We start from the raw sequence: 19,719 nt of genomic DNA, 5'->3' as shown, positions 1-19,719 counted from the left end.
CCCCAGATGCATCTTCACTGCTGCAAATCAAATTCCAGTCCCCACCTATAAGTAATATTCCCTGCTGAAAGCTGATTATTTCTCTCAGAATTTTCTTAAGCTCCATTATAGCAGTTTTAGCTGGAATATAAATACATGCCAGTGTAATCCTCCTCCCATGCCAGTATCCCCTTAGTACTACAAATCTATCATTATCATCTTTTTTATCCTCTTCTATCACTATTGGAGCTCCTCTGACAATTAATATAATTGCTCTTCTTTTCCTTTGTCCCAGGTATTCCACTGAATAACCATCCTGGAAACCTTTCTTTATCAAATTCACTTTCCAAGTGGGTCTCCTGTAACATAGCTATTTGTACTCTACCTTTTTTTAGTATAGTTCACTACTCTTTCTTTTTTGTATATACCTTTAAGACCATTTACATTTAAGATGATATAAAAAGCATCATTATGTTAAAAAGTTATTATTCCCACCTTACAAAGTGTCTAGTTCCAGCTTCTGTGTTAGATGCATACACTAATCTTTGGCAGGTTGATCTTTTACACAGTTGTTTCTTGTGATATCCATTTGAGCCTACGTCACATCTTACAAAACTTTTTGTTTTATTGAAAGCCCTCAAAAAAAAAAAAAAAAAAAAAAAAGAAAGAAAAACACTCCACCCCCAATACACCCCAGAACATATTAACTTAATACTAACACAAAACTATATACATATTGTGGAGCTTTTCTCCCCGGGCCTCCGCTGAAAATGGACCTACTACCAGTCGGACACTCCCGGTCAACAAATGTAAATAAATACATAAATAAATATTCAAATACTGAAGTTTCTTCCTCTTAATAGAAACAATTGTCCCAGACAGAGACCCACACTCATAAACTTGGTTTAATCTAAAAGGAAGGTTATGCATAGTACAGCCTGTGCTTCTACCGGGTGCTGTTTTTTTTCCTCATCTTTATTACTCTCAAAGATTGGGAAAGCACGTGAATGCTGTCAGAAAACACCATCTCCTAGCCACTGACTTACAGACGGTCTGTAAGTGATTTACAGGGCATTGGTTTACACCTCTGCACAGCAGTCAGTGTTATCCACATTCGAAGGGACCTTAAAACTTCTTATACCATCACTTAGTAGGAGGTAATCTGTCTTTGAAAAATTCTTAAGCATTTTTGAGCTTGATGGGGACATTTGGTCTTATAATTACATCAAACGAGACTGATTTATGGTCCAGTCTTACCAGGGAGGACATCACATGGGGGGAGGGTGTAATGCTCTCCCATGTTAGTGAGTACAATTGTCTAGGACATTTGAGCCTCCTGTGGGTGTGCTGGCTACCTGTTCCACAGCATTTGCATTGAAAAAGTCCAAAAAACTCTGAACCAGCATGTTTGTAGTCGTGTTATGTTTCCCATTTGATGGTAGGATAATTAAAATAGTCCATGAGTAAGGTGTTGGGCTGTATGGCAAGTGACTCCAGTAAGTCCAGGTATAAGGTATGCTTTTCCTGTTTTATGGTGGGGGACCTACAGCTAGCTATGATATGGTAGGTAGGCTTTGCCTACAGTTAATTGGACATGAAGAAGCTCAAGAGAATCAAACTGTTTAACCAGTCTAAAGGTGTACTTATCCTTAACGAAGATGGATACACCTCCTCCTTTGGTTCGGTCATGCTCAGTTTGTGGACTGAATGTATGGAAGGCATTGTAGCCCTGTACAGCCAGGGTGCTTTCTGTGCCTTTGAACCACACTTCAGTGACTGCACAGATGTCAGCATCTTCCAAAGTAAGGAGTGCTTCCAGGGAGTGTGGCTTCTTGCTTAGACTTGAGTTTATCTAGACAAGATTTTGTTATGTTGGGGGTTGGTTATTTTGACACTACCTAAAAAAGGCAAAATAGTGGTGGCTAATGCCTTTGCCAGTATCCGAAAGCCTAGAGGAGACAGGTGCAGACCATCACTGGCAAAGCAGTGTGGCCTGTTGACCATGTCTTCCCAGGCTGACAGATATTGGATCCCTTTGGACTGACACCAGACGCTAAGCCAACTGTCAAGGTCAATCATATTTATTTGTATTGTGGCATCTTTGGAGAAGACAGAATGCTGTACCTGCCTGTGACACACTCTGAGAACTCAGTCATGTCTCTCTTCATATAGTCCAGTGAGGTACATCTCAAGTCATTCACCCCCAAATGGACTATGACGACAGAGTCATACTGGTACTGTGGTTGAGAGACTTGAGTGACTTTATGAATCCTGGCACCTGACAGACAGCTAAATATAATCCACTCCTTATTTGGCCTGGTGAGGGGAGCACCCATGTGTCTCACAATGGAGTCACGTTTGACCAAAACTTTAGGTTTTGTGGTGGGCTTATTTGTTGAGACACTGGTGTGTTTTACTATGTGTCGTGGTTGTTTTTTGCATTTAGTGTGTAAGTGGCTTCTGTCTGGGAGGCCTCTGGTCTTCTGTTAAGTTACTAGTGAGCACCTCCAGATATGTGGGTTTGTGTGTCATGTCTTTATTTAGTGTGGGGTGTGTGTGTGTGTGTGTGTGTGTGTGTGTGTGTGTGTGTGTGTGTGTGTGTGTGTGTGTGTGAGTGCTAAGAACCTATTTGGCATTCAAGTTGTCCTTATGTGAGAGTCTTTCCTCCAATTTCATAGTGTAACTACATCTCTCATAAAAAGTATTTGTTTCAGGAATAAGTGGTTGTCAGTTTACATGAGACAATTGCTACATTGCTTCAGGATGCCGATGTCTATCAGGCTGGTCAGAGAGATGATAGGAAACTGCCCATCTATTGTAGCAGGCTCTTACTGTATGTTTTATTAGGGAATAGAATGGGTTAATTTGACGGGATTGTGCTTGTACCACTGAGACTATAAGTGGAACCAATACTTTGTGTAGGCTAAGGTAGATCAATAAGGCAACGCTGCTCAGTGAGCACTTGAGTTGCTCCTAGAGCAGCAGAAACACCTGGAAAGGTTTCACGGACAGCTGTTTAAGGAAAAACTGACCTTCTATGCTTTTGCATCTATGGAAGGCACTGCTAACCGCTGCTGCATGAAGAGCAGCACCACACAAATGTGAGGCTTAAATATGACCAAAGAGAAAAAAGTTTTAAGCTAACTACTGTGACTCGTATAACTCTGACTAGAAAAAGGGTAAACAAGGGAAGTCTGTGTTAGTGGCACCTAGCTGTATCTCCTCTACTCTCAAGCACAGTAATCTCAAGAGTTAGTACATACAAATGGGGGGGATGCATGACATTAATGCGATGCAGTGGTTACCATTGTCACCTCACAGCAAGAGGCTCTCTGGTTTGATTCTCAGCTGGGGTGCCTTCTGTGCGGAGTCTGCATGTCCTCCCTGTGTTTGTGTGGGCTTCCTCTGTGTTCTCTGGTTTTCTCCCACATTCCAAAGATATGTGTCTGGAGCATTTCTCCCCAGGCTTCCGCCGAAAATGGTCTGACACACAGTCAGACTTTCCCGGTAAACGAATGTTAAATAAATAAAAAAATAATTAAAAAACAAATAAATGCAAATTTTTATATTCACTTTAATGCCTAGTTAATCACATATTCATGATCAAGATCAAGGGAGTCTCCATTACAGGTCTCATGGAGCTGCTCTGATGACATTATTCATTTATTTTATTGATTTATTGCAGTTTGTTAACCGGGAAAGTCCATTGGGCCTATAAGAGCCCGTTTTCAATGGAGGCCCAGGGAGAAAAGCTCCAGCAGAAAACTCCAAACGGAGAATTATTATTTACAATAATTCAGAAGCAGAATAACTCATGTACAACATTTTAAGATATTTACAATAAAAACTAAATAAAGTTCAAGTTGTACAATTCATATGCAAGTAGTACATCATATATGGCGACAATAGAAATATGCACATCCAATGGTTAAGTCTGAGTAGAAAAAGGTTTAGGAGAGGTGTAAAGTTTCAGGAAGGGTGAGAGCAGGAGCATTCCCAGAGAGAAGAGAGTGGAGTAATGTTTTAAAGGAAGGAGATTCTGGGTAGTTCTAATGTGTGGGGGAAGTGAGTTCCATAATCTAGCCAGGGAGAAGGACAGTAGGAGTTGCCCTGGGGAACGTAAAGGCTTGTGAAGTTCAAGGAAATTTTGATTTGTGGATCTTAGTGTTCTATGAGGTTGCCGGATTTTTAAGGTAGAGCAGAGAGAAGGACAGTTAAAGGGTTTAAAGATGAGCTTATGTACTGTTGTTAGTTGAATGAGAGTTGGGTAGTTTGGGAGTTCTAACCAGTTTAGGGCATGGAGGGAGTTACAGTGATGAGTGGAGGATTTAGATCCTGTGGCAAACTTGGAAATTTTATAACCTACTCCCATCGTCTCATGGCGTATGTGAAGGCTATGAATGGGTTCACTACCACCATGCTGTTGGACTGGATGGCAATCACCCCTTTGGGAAAGGAATCCTGAAGACGGCTTGCAGGATCAGAAAGACTGCTCTTGTCTCCAAGACAGTGAAATGCAGAGGTGGCTCAGAAAACATCCCAACACCTTGAATCATCTGCCCGCTATAATGCCTCATCACACTAGAAGGTGATGCATCTGTGCTGACTGCTGCCAGTGAGTGTAGTTAACAGAAAGGTGTTCCCCTTGGATATGTTGGTAGAGTGCATCTACCCCTAAAGATGCATCTGGCATACTCTGGAGATCCAAATATGGCAGGACACTGGGCAAGAACTCTGAGACTACTGAAATATAATGTCCACTGTAACATCCACAAGCAGCATCTGGCACAGGGTATCAGTGGAAGTGTCATTGCCATGAGTCTCACTGTCTAGAGGAATAGATGGGTAAAATCCTTTTGATAATCTCGACACATAGAAACCTTGAATTGAAGGGAGTATATCCTTTGCACTGGTAGAAGCTCTGTGTGTTGGAGAATCCAAGCTGCAGCTAATAAACGTGACCATTTCGGAGGAGCCCCTCTGCTATTTTATAAAGTTGACTACAATACTTAGAAAGTGGAATAATGAAATCAAGAACACTAACACAATACGAGCACTAGAACAGAGGATGCAGCTAGCTATTGTGGGGATGGGCACACCAAAACCGAGTCCGTCAAAGGGTCCAGCATTGATACTGTTGCTAAAGTCCATGGCCCGAGTATCACCACTAACAACATTACTGGTGCTAGTGCCAATGGCACTGATACAATCAACATTAAAGGCACAGGTGATGGTAGATACATTAGCTTCAAGGCATGCAATACCAACACCGACATCATAGTCACAGGCACCGCATGGCATCAGCGATGACTTTGAAGTTGTTGAGAACATCCTTAGGATAAGTATCACAAACTGTGGAAAGCCTTGGTATTCTATGTTTTGGAGGGAAAAAAAAAACAGCGAGGGACTCCTCATCGTCAACAGAATGAGCAGAGGGAGAGGTACAAAGAATTTATCCACAGGCTGCATGCTTGTCACAGTCCAACTCAGACATGGAAGGAACAGGGGCAGCTCCAGGCATTGTAGAGGTTGAGTGCAGTAGAAAAGAAACTTCCTTATCAGACAAACTGGAAAAGCTCTGTGATTTAGAAACTTGAGACAGAGGTGGAGAAGCATATTCAACCACTTCAGCTACTTTTTCAATGGTTTCTTCCATAATTATAGGCTTAACACAGTAACTGGAAAGGCTGAGATAGAATGTTTTTGATTAGGGCATTTGCACACATTTTTTCCCCAGAACTTTGAGTATCAACTACCTAGTAAAGCTTCGAGCTCAAGGAACTAGAAGGCATCAATGCTGAGAAAGCAGAAGGATCCACTACTGCTTGGCTGAAGAGGAGTTGTACCAATAGTTGGCGTTTTAATTATTTCTTTCTACTTTTTAACTAGATCTTGCAAAGTGAACACAAATCTGACGATTCTTTCGGTTGTGCTGCTAGTCTACTCTACAAATAAAAGGTAAACATCAAAAAATGGGATGGAAAAAATATACTTTTTATGTTAGTTTTGAGTTGTAGAGAAATTGAAAGTTGTCCATATGCCGGAAGAGACAGAGAAACAATGGGTGAAAAAGTTGTCAAATTTTAGAAAATAATGATAGACACTAGTATCAGAACATAGAGTTAAGGGCATTTTGAGCATTTATTGTTTAATCATAGCAGATATCAAATGTACCTGCCACAAAAAAAAAAATGAACTGGCAGCCTAGGGCTGTATCTGTGCCAAGTTGGTCTGCAGCAATGAAGATCTGGAGAGGCTGGTTGCTGTAGTGCATTACAGAGTAGGGGGAGGGTCTTTGTCAGCCAGGTAGAGTTTCACCTTCCAAGTGGTTCCAAAACTTGCAGTCTTAACATTATGTAATGAAGGAAGGACCTTCTCTTACCAAATATGGAGTTCACTGCCTCCACTGTTCTGATCATATCCTGTGGTGCTAAGATTACTCAGCACTTGGAGTTAAGAGGTTAAATACAAATACTACTCCTTCCATAGATTGTGTCCATACCAAATATGTCTTCTAGTGTGTTCATGACCAGAACCTGTAAGCAGCCTGTACCTCATACTTATCACCTTGGTAACATTTCAGCAAATGCTTACCTACTAGCCCTGACTCCTACTCTCCAAATGACATCCTGAACTCAACAGAATACTCTAGATAAAGGCTTTCCACAGCCTTATAGAAAGGAATATTAATATCCTTAGTCCTTTTCACTAGCTCTCTGTTCCGGCAGTACTGCTTTGTCTTACTGTGCTGCACATTACAATGAAGTTGTGATGATAATTCACAAATCTGTATCCTGCTGTGCACACTGCACATTGTTTTTTTTCTTATTTGTAGTCTGAACAAAGTAGTCATCCTACCAAGGTGCATAACCCTGCATCTCTTCACATTAAACCCAGGATGCTAGTCATCTGAAGGCTGGACATGGTACCTTTGTATATATGCCTCCCCATTTGTCACTACAGCATCACTGCTGGTGCCCATGCTCTTCAGCTCCTGTATGATGCCTTCTGTCAGTCAGTCCGACTACTGGACATTTCTGGCCTCAGACCTAATACCCTCTAAGTTACCAACAGCCTCTTGAAAGGCACTGTTTCACAGGTCCTAATGAAGTCTATCTATACCACTTGAACTACGTTACACCTCATATACCTCATAAATGATACAGTTACATAACTGTGCCAAGCTGGACTGGCACTCCCTCTGTTGTCTACAGCTATGCAGCTGCCCTGACATAAAACAATTTACACTATGAACTCCACAAGTCTGCATTTTGGTGCCTTATCTATAATGTCTAGATTGCAAGAAGGAACAGCAAAGCTGAACTTTCCTGCTTTCATCCCATAATCAATACTCTTTTTACAACTGTGTGCTCATTCTCGGCTACTATACATTGACTGTAAAAAAACTGTATCTTTCTGAAAAACAATTTTCTACAACCAGCTCAATGTATTTATCATCTCAAGTGCTCCAATAACAGTGGTCTTCAAGTTTTCTGATCTTGGAGTAGTAATACAGCTCTGTTTAACCCTTTAGTGTCATCTAGTGGTAACACAAGGACCACAAATGAAGAACCACAAATCTTTCCCTACACATTCAATGACTGAATCATTTTTTTATTTAAGCTTGAGGTTTCAATAAGCCCAAAAGACAGACTTAGACAAGTAGTTGTACATTGATGTTCTCTCGTATACCATGCTGATGAAAAGACATTACAAAAATAACACATACATTAGATTGTGTGACTTTCTGAGTAGCTCTCCACAGTTAGAACCATAATTACTTGGTGGCAACACTTCATGGCATTTACTTCTAGATCTGTTGCAGCATAAACATTTTTCTTTAGAATGAATGCATGAGTACCTTAATTGTAACATGAGGATTTCTGTTAGTGTTATCCCAAGTGGGCTCTGTCTGAAACTGTAGTAAAACCTACATTTACATCCAAAGAAGAAAAGACAGAAGTGCGAGAAAATACAGTATCTACATATACACAAAGAATGATGAAGAATCAGCAAAGAACTGCATTAAATACTGTTGCTGGTTCACTGAAAAGTGTGCCCAAATCAATGGGTAATAAACAAACATGTAATCCATTTCACCACAGTCACACCAACTCTAACACAGAAGACACTTTTACATTCACCCCTATGCAGGCTGAACCATCAGGCAGAACTGATGAGACGTTTCCACATGTGAAGAGTAGCAACAAGAGCTTAAATAGAGATGTAGCAGTTTGGTAAAGGGTAGTAAAGCTAAGAGCTGTTAGTAAGCTATATCTTACAGCCATCTGTTTGATGCATTCAGTCTCCATTTCCCTACTGTGGGACTCTAACCCACTAACTTGATCAGAAAGTGCTCCTCAAGTCACCCTGCACTTTACAAAAGTAAACAAAGTAATACATACAATGAAAAAATAAATAACATAAATGGGAACATTAAATACAATAAAATGAACCAAAAAACAAATATAAAAGATATCCCAAGATATACTAATAATTCTCAAAATCGAATTGATATTGAATGAAAGGAAAAGTCAGATGTGTAACAGGTAAAAACTAAAGGTTTGTGTTTACTAGGTCTATCAGGTAAACAGCCATACACAAAATTAACTTTTCTACCAGTAATTATAATATTCTATGCATTTTACTAGAAGTCATACTGTAATACCCTATATGCAATTTTATCAGAAATTGTGTTACAATAACTTCACATAGAACTTGACACTATATCACTGCAACAAATGTATTGTGGCTAAACTGCTTTTAATATTCTACATATATTAGACTGTAACTTCTCAACTCTAATCTTATGTTTTTTTCCCCTGGGCCTCCACTGAAAAAGGGCTTTGGCTCAGCTGGACAATCCCAGTAAATAAAATAAATAAATAACTCCTGTGTAGAAATAGTAATGGTAGCAGAGCAGCTGGCATACAGTTATTCAGAGAGAAGGCTGGATTCAAAAAGGGCAGACAGCAGCAGTAAGCCCTAACATGAGCTACTACCACTGGCGGTGACCCTTTCCGATTCAGAGACAGCTCCACTGCAGAAATCCTTTGTGGGCTGTAGGATCACTGTGGCAGGCCATCTCCACAGCCAAGCTATGTGTGTGTGTGTGTGGGGGCTGGCATACCTCTAAATAGTTGTACTGCTGACCTTTAAACAAAGTCCAGGAAAAGAAAAATGCAGATTAGCACCAGCAGTAACACCACACAATTCAGAGACCTACATAACAGCCAGTCCCCCACTCCGGCATCATTGACAAACTCAACCAGCTAGGTATCACATGGGTCGCTAACTGGCTCACTGATGGAACACATAGTCAAAATAGGGAATCCACCTCCAACAGCAGACCTGTAACCAGTGGTGCTCCACAAGGGATCAGTCCTGGGATCACTACTGTTTGGACTCTTTTTCTTCGAAGTGCAAGCAAAAACTAAAGGTCTGTGGCTGCCAAAGTTTGCTGATGACTGCAAAGTGGGAGCAGACATAGAATCTCCAAATTATGTCAAAATCCTACAAGAAGGTCTTACACAAACAAATGAATGTTGCCAAAGTCATGGCCTTAAACTCAATTGAAAGAAAATGTATTATCAACCCTTTCGATAAGAGCAATGTTCCTGCTAACTACCACATCAATAGCAACACCCTAAGTGGTGCAAGACCTGGGTACACAGGTTCACAGCAATCTTACCTTTGATCACCATGTCTCCACAGTGGTAAGAAAGGCATTCTGTATTGCTCATCTCATACGTAAGGACGTTGCCTCCAGAAAAAATGAAGTTATAACCTCCATGTACTCTTTCCTCATCAGGCCAATAATAGAGTACAACACCCCTTTTGGTATGTACCTTTCCAAGCACCTGCAACAACTGGAGAAACCACAAAGGTTCCTCACAAGCAAACTCAAGGCCTTCAGCATCTGTCTTATGTGGATCGCCTGAAATCCCTGTCACTTTATTCTGTTTCATACAGACTACTCAGAGGCAATGTCTGCCTTGCATATACAAGGCCATCGCTGACTCTGCTTTACTGGAAATGCTGCATATCCGCAAGTCAACTGGTACATGGGTTACTCGCCCCTAAAGACCTTAACCTGGTATGTGACATTAATAGAACCTGCTGGAGGGACAGATTTGTCCGAGAGGTTCCCACACTTTTGGAATAGACTCCCACTTCATGCCAAACAGAGAACCTCATTGGCCCTCTTCAAAAGCAATCTGGACAATTGGATGGATAACCACAAATTCAAGCCAGGGGTTCCACCTGTGTCCCCCTTGGACACGGGCATTAGATTGTGGAAATAAGGGTAGAACTTGGCCAGGCTTTTAAGCACCCTAGGGCCATTAGCCTAGTAATGTCTTATGATCCTACGAGGTCTTTCTTCATTGCAGCTAGTGTATCTCTGAAATGCATTTTCATCAACTGCGGAAACAGACCCTTTCAGCCGGAGCTCTTAGCACCCATGGCAGGATTTTTTATGAATCCAATGGAGAGGTTTACAAACCTGTCACCACAGATGCAGTAAAAGCAAAAAAAACAACAATGTAAAAGAGTTAAAGTATAGTCACAGCTGCAGACTGTTACTTGTGTAGTTAAGAAAGCTTAAGATAGACAGCACAGTACAATAAACAGGAACTCAAAAGCAGGGGAAAAAGAAGAAGCAGGAGTGAAGAATTCAAAAGTTGCCTGGAGAGGTGCTATTTATTTTTACTCATTTGTTAACTGCCCCACTGGGTACAAGTGTTATTTAAAAAAAAAAAAAAAACTGACCCCAGGATATGTCTAACAAAGCAACCTTTACAGAATCACACACAGTATGCAAGTCCAGACTGAAGGAATTAAACTCAGAACTACAGTTTGGAGCTCATTATCGGTTTACAACCCCAATCCGCTGTATAACATAGCCAGTTCACACATAGGGTGGTAGACATTTAGAATACAGATCTCCAGGAAATGGTGTCCTGCTCGTCTGTGCTAAGATATAAGCATTGCTGATACAGTAGACAGAAAAGGTTATATGGAGAATGAGTGACAGCAGCTACTGACAAACTAGACGCACAGATGGATGATGATAGGCAGAAGCAGGAGGTGATATTGGGAGTGGGCAATAACACCTAACAACCTAGCTGCACATCTGGATGAAGGTAGTAAATAGCCTCTTTTATTCCACAGGTATACCATACAGTCATATGAAACCAAGAAAGGTTTTGATAGCAGAAAGGACATACTGGCCCTTCAACTGTGCCCACTTCTTTACTTCTGAATACACTGCAGATTCTACTTAAGCACCATATATCTTTTACTTTGTACCCAGCTTAAAAAGTACCTTATATGTGTCCTATGCATTACTGAACTCATTCATAGCATGAGGTCACCATCTCCTAGGTAGGTTGTTCTAAGCACCTTTTCTGTGGAATGAAAAATCTTCTCTCCCTTGAGCCTTCCTACGTTGTGTCTTCAGACTGTGTCCTCTTAGTCTTACACAGATGTGTTTTATAAAATGTAATTACTGGGCTTCATTGCTGTGGATTTCTTTAAGATAACCGAGTGTTTCCAAACCCCCCCCCCCCCCATCTCCTTCCTTTCTTCAAGACTATGTCTATTAAGTTGTACTCTTTCATTGTGGGACTTCTGCTGGAGACCATGTTATATTTTTGATGTGCTATTTTGCAATTCCTCCATCTTGTTAATGTTCTGGTGAAAGCGAGGTCTCCACAATTATGCACAACACTCCAGATGGGGATGTTACTAGCTGTGTATAGACATGCACGACAACTTTTCACTTTCTGCTGGCTACCTTTACTGTTTTGTTAAATTACAGAGTAGCTTTAAAATATATGATGTGGGCAGCCGCAGGTCCGTTTTTTTATTTGCAATTGCTTCCCCCTCTGATATATTCCTTTCATAGGTTACCGCTTCCCAGATGCATTGTTTTTTTTTTAGTTTTAGTTTTTGCACACATTTAAACTGTCACTTTCTAGATCATTTTTCCAACACTGCACAGTACCTTTCTGTCCCTTCTATAGCTTCTGGTGCATCAATTATTTTGCATATTAAAGTGTCACAGAGAAAAATGTACAGTCTGCCTTCCAGACCTTCTGCATTGTCACTTATGGAGACAATGAAAAAAGTAGTGGTAATAGCCTTGTTGTGAAACACACAGACAGACACAGACAGACACACGTAATGATACTTTCCTCAGAGCGGTCTCCATTTACTAATACCCTCTGTGCCCTAATGTATAAGCTAGTTCTTTACCTAGCCAAACCTATGACCCACTCCAGTCTTAACATATTTTCTATGCATGGTCTGTATGAAATGCCTTCCTTACACTCAAACCAGCCTTTTATGGGGTACCATGCTACATGTCTTGATAAAGTCTAAACATACTGTACCTATTCAGCCTTGGCTCCTGCACCCAAAAGGCTTCTATATATTCTCAAATGCTTTCCTTCTGCACCGATTCCATAATTTTCAGTATGGTTCACTTCGGCTGACTCATTAACTTTCCATCCTTCTCCTTGTTGCACATCTTGTGAACGTGAATCATATTATGCCCTCATTCATTCATTCATCAGGAACATCACCCTCCTCCCATGATATATTGATAAGCTGAGTCAGGGGTAGTACAAGTTATCTCAGTTTGTAAAGGATTCTGGAGGGAATCGCATCGCCCAGGTGCTTTGCTCATGTTTAATTTTTCAAGTTTTATATTTTTATATTCATGTTCATATTCTAAGTATATACATATATGCCACTGATTTGTCCAGTAACATGTAGAATGGATTAAACTTTAACCTTTTTTCATGCATAAATCACAAGAGATACAGCTGGTCATGCATTATTGATTTTTTTATACATCGACTGTACTGACTTACATATGCTACACCACTACCACTCAGCCCTGTGTGTATATCGATGTACGATTCAGGAACCTCTTCACACAGTCCGCATGATGACAGCAGGTCTTTCAGTAGTGCTGCCACACTGTCCCCAGCATGGCTTCCACGCGTAAACACAATGGCACTTTCCTGAACCACACATGGCAAACTCGGCATGGATCTTACTACTGCAGTTCCTACAGGGAAAAACTGTGAAAAAAAAACCCAGAAGAACACATCATATTGGACCTCTTTTTTTCCTTCTTTGAAACTTTCAGAATTAGGTGCTTTCACTAATATACTTAAGCAATGTTTCTAGTATTAATGTGTGATAAATGTGTTTTTTACCATCATCTTATACAACTGTTCAACTTTTAATTACTGACATTGACTTTACAAAATATTCCTGTTCTACAGGTGTCCTCCTTGCATCTGCCACCATCATACCTGAAAAATATATACAGCAGCTTTCTTAATTCCCCTCCAAGTTAGATGCATGTTTTAGTAAATATGAAGGTATCTGTATGCATGCTTCAATCACACTTCCTTGTGAGGTATATGTAAGTTCCAGAGACTGGAAATTACCTTTTGAATTTTTTGGTTAATATTACAGTAGAATTACAATATCTAGACTTTTTAACCAAGCTCCAGTACACAATTATAGGTCACATTTTAGATGCTGTACAATTCACTGTAGCAATACAGTATGAAGCCTCTCTCTCTTATAGCTACATAAATGACCAACAGCAGAACTGTGGGAAAAAAGTGCCTTTATATATTATGTTGATACCTCCGCACTCCTTACCTCTAAGTACAGGTATGATGGTGGCCTCTAGTACAACAGATAGAAATATTAAAGAGCCACTCCAGGGTGATTTGTTTTTCTTGTTTAGCTCTTCAAGGTAATGGATTTTTTTTTTTAACTGCAACTAAATTCAAATGGGATCAAGAACCTTGTTATGGTGAGATCTGATGTGATCCAATTAAAAACAGTACACTCTTAAGTGTTTCTGCATACCCGATGTTGGCTAAAGAAATCAGTCTTCCATCCAACATGGCCTATCCTATCACTGCAATACAATAAATGCATGGACTGCTGTTCTGGCTAAGCAGCTATCCTCCATCTGCAACCGGTCTCTAGACATGAAGGCTAGTGGTTCTGCTGGAGAGGGCAGTTGTTCTTACCTCCTAATGATGTGTCTGGACTCTACATATTATCAAGTGATTTAACAGTCAAACCCCTACCAGCATTCATTAAATAAACTGAGCAACAGGCATGCAATGAAAAAAAATGTGTTTGTTCTTCCTCTCCTGTAACACTCTAGGAGAGAAAGAATGGCAGAACAAACACGACTACTGTAAGTGGATGGCCCCTAGGCAGTAGACACAGCTACTGTGGCCATCCGATAAGGACATCTTTTGGGAGCATTTCATACACTTTTTGAACCCCGAGGGTTTATGCTCCTTACTTCCCTTAGACATATTACACACACACAGCCCAGAGAGATTGAAAAGAGAAAGAGAAAAAGAAATGAGGACTAGGTCCTCTAACTAAAACGGGCATAGCCCAGTGTAGTGAAACTAGGTCTTCTAACTTAAACAGACCAGAAAGGAAAGTCCATGCACACACGAGAGACTGTAATTGACACAAGATATTTATATTCTTAAGAAAAAGACAGGTAGTATACTTGCAATCCTAGTAACTTAGCAAGCGGATCCCTGCCAAAACAAACAATGTCAAAATAGCAGAAAACAACTGCTAATGATGACCAAAAAAGGTCAGAATAACAACAGACAAGACAACAGGAGCGCCTGTTGACTAAGAGCGGAAAACCAACAAAAACTCTACCTAATAATCAAAAAATGCGCAACAGCGCCTAAAACTAACTGGCACACAGGATACCAATAACAACTAGAAAACTACGTTGCACTCAAAAAGGGCAAGCAATACAACTGCCTGATATATTAGCAATACTAAATATACAATAATAAAGCACTGAATACGATACAATATGAAGAATTTTGAAAAACTTAGCCAGAGCCAAGAGAAGCACAACCGAACTCGTCGACGCGGCAAACAAGATCTGGGGATTGTACTGGTGCACCATGGGATACCTGCTTAGCCACGAGCCAACCAGAAGTCTTCCAGCTTGTAAATCGGCCAAGTCGGAGCAGAGGATCGGCTCCGAACCCATATGTAAAAATGAAGGTGAGATCGGACTACCTAACATATTTCATTTAAAGGCACAGTACATAAATTACTATATATTTAAAATACATTCAAACATTTATAAAGAATACATTAAAAAAAATAAAAACTGCATTTAAACTTTCCAACATACACTAGTTGTTTAAAATTTCTGTGAATTCAATAAACATTTAATATTAATCATTTCATTCAGGCCTGTCTTTTTGTCTGCTGCTAGAATGATTTGCCATCTAACTTACTTACATTCAAATACATTGTAAACATTAACATTCAGCATCCATTTTCCATGAAAAGAAATATTATAAGGGATAGTTTATAAAGTTAAGTCATTCAGTTAGTAAAGAGTCTGTTTTTTTGGAAGAGCTAGAATCATTGAAAATTGATGGGGCACTGCAAATTCTTACCAGGGATAGCCCCACAACCCTCCTGGACGAGGGCAGTCATTACTAAATACAATCCCGGGTATTGACTAGTGTATCTATGGTATTACACTGGGAAGAAATGGCTAGGCTTGAAATTACCTCCAGATTTAAAACCTAGTAAACTGCTATGATCCGATGAAAAATAAGTAGAGTCTATGCAGAACAGATGTTGGTCAACATCATAGAAGTGAAAAAAAAAAAGACCGACACACTTCCACCAATACTAATAAAAGGGTGGGTAAAACTATGAGGAAACTGTCCTGTAGAATATATGACCATCAGGCAGCGATAAAGAAAAATGATCATAATAGGCATTAGCTAAACATGAAAAATCAGCGAGAGACCTTACTGATCCAAACCACAAGGACAGGAAACAAACAAGTATGCCAGTGGGTTGTTCAAGCCAAAAATATTGTAGGTTGTAATCCAAATTCGATAATTCAATAAATAAGAATCCAGTCGAGCAAAACCAATGCAGCAAAAGCTTTAATGACCAAACAAACACAAAGATAAAACACGAGCGCTTTCGCCTGGTCTTACCAGGCTTTTTCAAGTGTGACAAAGATAATAAAAATAACCAGCCTTTTTATAGCTGGAAAATATAATTAATTAGTTGAATGTGTTAATACAATAATTATTTCAACCTTGATGGTAATCATACATAATTAAAAAATAGTTGCCAAATGCCTTAAAGATTTTAAGACCAATGCTTAAAAATGCTTTTCATCACTACGTAACTTAGAAAAAATACAAAACATTCATTAAACCCTAATGCTTAAAAAATCATTAATTTACTTAAAAATTGTTAAATACATGAATTTACAACATCTATCTATACTGATAAGTAAAAACCATTCTAAGTCTCTGTAAACTCATCAACTAATTTCCCAGGTAGTATTAATACTTAACAAGGGAATAAAATGAGTCAAAACAAGAAGGTGTCCACTTGCAAAGAATAAAACATGCTGAAATAAATATTAACAAGTTGTAAATAATTGACAACAAATCTTCCTAAAGTTGCCAACTAAAAATATTTAAACTGAAAATGTGTTAAAGCATATTTCTTCTCTTTTTGAGAATGGACGCCAAACTAATACTGTCATTAAGTCCTGGATATTTTGTTGCATTTAATTTTAGCTGCCAAATTAACTCCCTGGTTTCAAGAATAGTTTCCCAGTCACCACCCCTTTGATCATGTTGAATTTTCTCAATAACAAAAAATTTTAAAGACATTTCTGGACATACCAACGAATGCTTATAAAAAGCGTTGGTTTGTTTGCTTTTACTAATTTCGTATAAGTGTTCATAAATCCTGCGCTTTAATGGCCTATCGGTTTTGCCAACATAAAAAGCTGGACAAATTTGGCAAAACCCTATGTACACTACTCCAGCAGAACTACAAGAGTATCTATCATTTGCTTTCAAAATGATGTTCCTGGAGGGGATGGATACATGATCTGTTTGCAAGATGTAGGGGCATTGATTACATCGACCGCATCTGAATATACCAAGTGAATCAACAGGCGTATTAACCATGTGCACTTGCTTAACCTGTAAGTTTTGTTCAAAAACACCTTTAAGGTTGGTGTTCCTTTTCCTAGTAAACCCAATGCTTGTAGGTAATTTGCTCGCCATTTCATCTTGCATGATCACTATAGGCCAAAAACTTCTAATTGTGTTTTCAATAAAAACCGCATCCTGCGTATAAGTATATGTAAAATTCTTCTGGGTTAACGTGTCCATTGTTGCCTTGTTATTCACTACTGCTACATGAGTACCTAGCAGTGGGAAATAAAATTGATCCCTTTTAGTTATAATTTCCATTAATAGTGTTTGGAATAAATTCAAGGGATATCCTCTTTCTAAAAATAGATTTCTGAGAAAATCTGCTTCCTCCAGGAAGAGTTGTGTGTTACTGCACATTCTCGATGCTCGAATGAGCTGCCCCTTAATAATACCTCTTTTAATATAAGGGGGATGACCACTTTCAAAATGTAAAAATGTGTTAAAGTACTCTTTCTGAAAATTTTTGAAAGAAAGCCTGTTCCACTGGGATCTTTTGTTAATAACACATCTAAGTAGTGCAGCATATTGTCACTAATTTCATATGTAAAAGTGAGAAAGTCAGTTGATTTGTTTAGATGGTCCATAAAAGCCAAAAATTGCTCCCTAGAACCCTCCCAAAGAATACATATATAGTCTAAAAATCTTTTGTAAAATTTTATGTGATGCCTCCAAACTGTGGAGTGAATGTGCACTGTCTCCCATTTGTGTAACACAATATTGGCATAGGCAGTGGCGCAGGGTGCGCCCATTGCCACACCACTCCTCTGTCTGTAAAATTCTCCATTGCTGAAGATGAAATTGTTGTGCAAAACCGTATCCATAAACTCGATTATTAAGTTGGTTAAATTGTTACTGAGACCTGCTTCAACGGCTACCATCTCACCAAACCAATCCAAACCCTGGGTATGGGGTATACTGGGAAACAGCTCCACAATATCAATGGTGGCCAACAAAAGGTTAGTGTTATCGACATCAACAGAAAGGGTGGACAAGAACTCCCAGGAATCTTTACATATGTGTGGCAAACTGGTGACATAATTTTTCAGATGGTGATCAACAAATTTACTGAGGGGCTCAGTGATACCACCCGCCCCCGCTACAATGGGACGAAATTTAAGTGGATTGTGCCCCTTGTGTACTTTAGGGATGCCAAAGATCGTGGGGGTTCTGGGCTTGGGTAATTGTGTAATTTTTCATCAATTACGCCCTGCATTAGATGGTCGTGCAAGGAATATTTGATTTTATCTACTGAGATGCTCAACTCATTGAACGAAACTGGTTCGTAAATACTAGTATTTTGTAGCATGTCATGTAAATGATTTTCATAATCTTGTTGGTACATGAGTACAATGCCCCCCCCCCCTTGTCTGGTTTCATTACACGTACTTTTTCAGCCTTGATGGTATCAATTACTACTTGCAGAGCTAGAGGAAAATTAGCTGGTTGTTCCAGCTTACGTTTATCTAAATTGTCTCTCCAAACCCCTTCCACCATTTCCTCAAATATTTTTAAAGTTGGGTGGGTGGGAGGATTGATGGTACTTGTCCTACTCAATGCACTAATACAGTGTCCTTGATTTTTTAAAAATAAAGATAAATTTAAATTTCTAATGAACATTTTTAAACTCTATTAGCTAAACATGTAACTGTTGTTTCATTCAGAAAATGTTATTTTCTTGTGCTAGATCATGTTGCTTTTATAACCTTTGTAGATAATGATTATAATGGATTGGAATGTAAGGAAGTTAGATGGTAAACCATTTCAGTGGCAGACAAAAGAAGATCTGAATGAAATGATTAATATGAAATGTTTATTGAATTAATGAAGGATTTAAACAAATATTAACAGTATATGCTGAAAAGATTAAATGCAGTTTTTCTTAGTTTTTTATACGTATTCTTTATATCTGCTTGTATTTACTTTCAATAGAGTAATACAACCACTGTGCCTTTAAATGATTTTTTTGGATAATTAATTAATTTTGGGTTGTTCCTGATGAAGTTCTTGGCAATTAACGAAAACAAAAGTATTAAGGTAAAATTTTGTGCCCGAGTGGGGCTTTGTACTTGACAATGTGTTGAGCATTCATTACAATACACTGCTGTTTTTAATGTTCGACTGACTACCCATGTAGAAACGTCAGTATCTGCAGCCTCCCTACTGAAACATTGCAACTCAACATGCCGATCCTGACATCCGCCCCCCCCCCTAAAAAAAGACCAAAAACTCAGGATAAGAGTAGATATCAAACATCACTTTAAACTTTTTTTTACGTACACCCCTGCACACCCCAAACTTATATATACCAACTCCAAGATCGCCATACCTCAGAGAAAAAGGAATAGTCTAAGAATTGTTAATCTTGGACATTAAAGGACTCGCTCATTCAGGCCCCAGTATTTCAAATGGCTACATTATCTGCGGCTTTACTGTACAAGCATGCTGCTGAATGTGGAGCTCTGCAGGAATTTTCCTCTTTGGACAGAGCTAAAATGTGTCCAATCAGAGCTGCAAATGTCACACCAAGGCTGTGCAGCTCTCCAGAATCAGGGAGAGAGCTAAGAATGAGGGCCCACTTTAAAATGTAATGCGTGCCAGTGGGTTAGCAAATATACTCCCTTTTGATGCTAGGATGACCACAAGTGTTCAAGCCCTATTCCAC

The 19,719-nt window shown here is 39.3% G+C and overlaps 1 protein-coding gene across 1 annotated transcript in view; it reads right to left on the bottom strand.

Annotated features, from left to right (window-relative positions):
* The window catches only part of PYCR3 (pyrroline-5-carboxylate reductase 3), a 351,447-nt gene that overhangs the window by 128,215 nt on the left and 203,513 nt on the right, over positions 1-19,719 (bottom strand). Inside the window, exon 4 of the mRNA XM_044067325.1 lies at positions 12,858-13,070. Within this exon, the coding sequence (XP_043923260.1) occupies positions 12,858-13,070 (213 nt within the window). The remainder of the gene's footprint in view (positions 1-12,857; positions 13,071-19,719) is intronic.

Source organism: Protopterus annectens, chromosome 3.part1 (assembly GCF_019279795.1).
Source record: "Protopterus annectens isolate FY-2018-M chromosome 3.part1, PAN1.0, whole genome shotgun sequence".
NCBI classification, from domain to species: domain Eukaryota; kingdom Metazoa; phylum Chordata; order Ceratodontiformes; family Protopteridae; genus Protopterus; species Protopterus annectens.
This window is presented reverse-complemented; position numbering and strand designations above follow the sequence as displayed.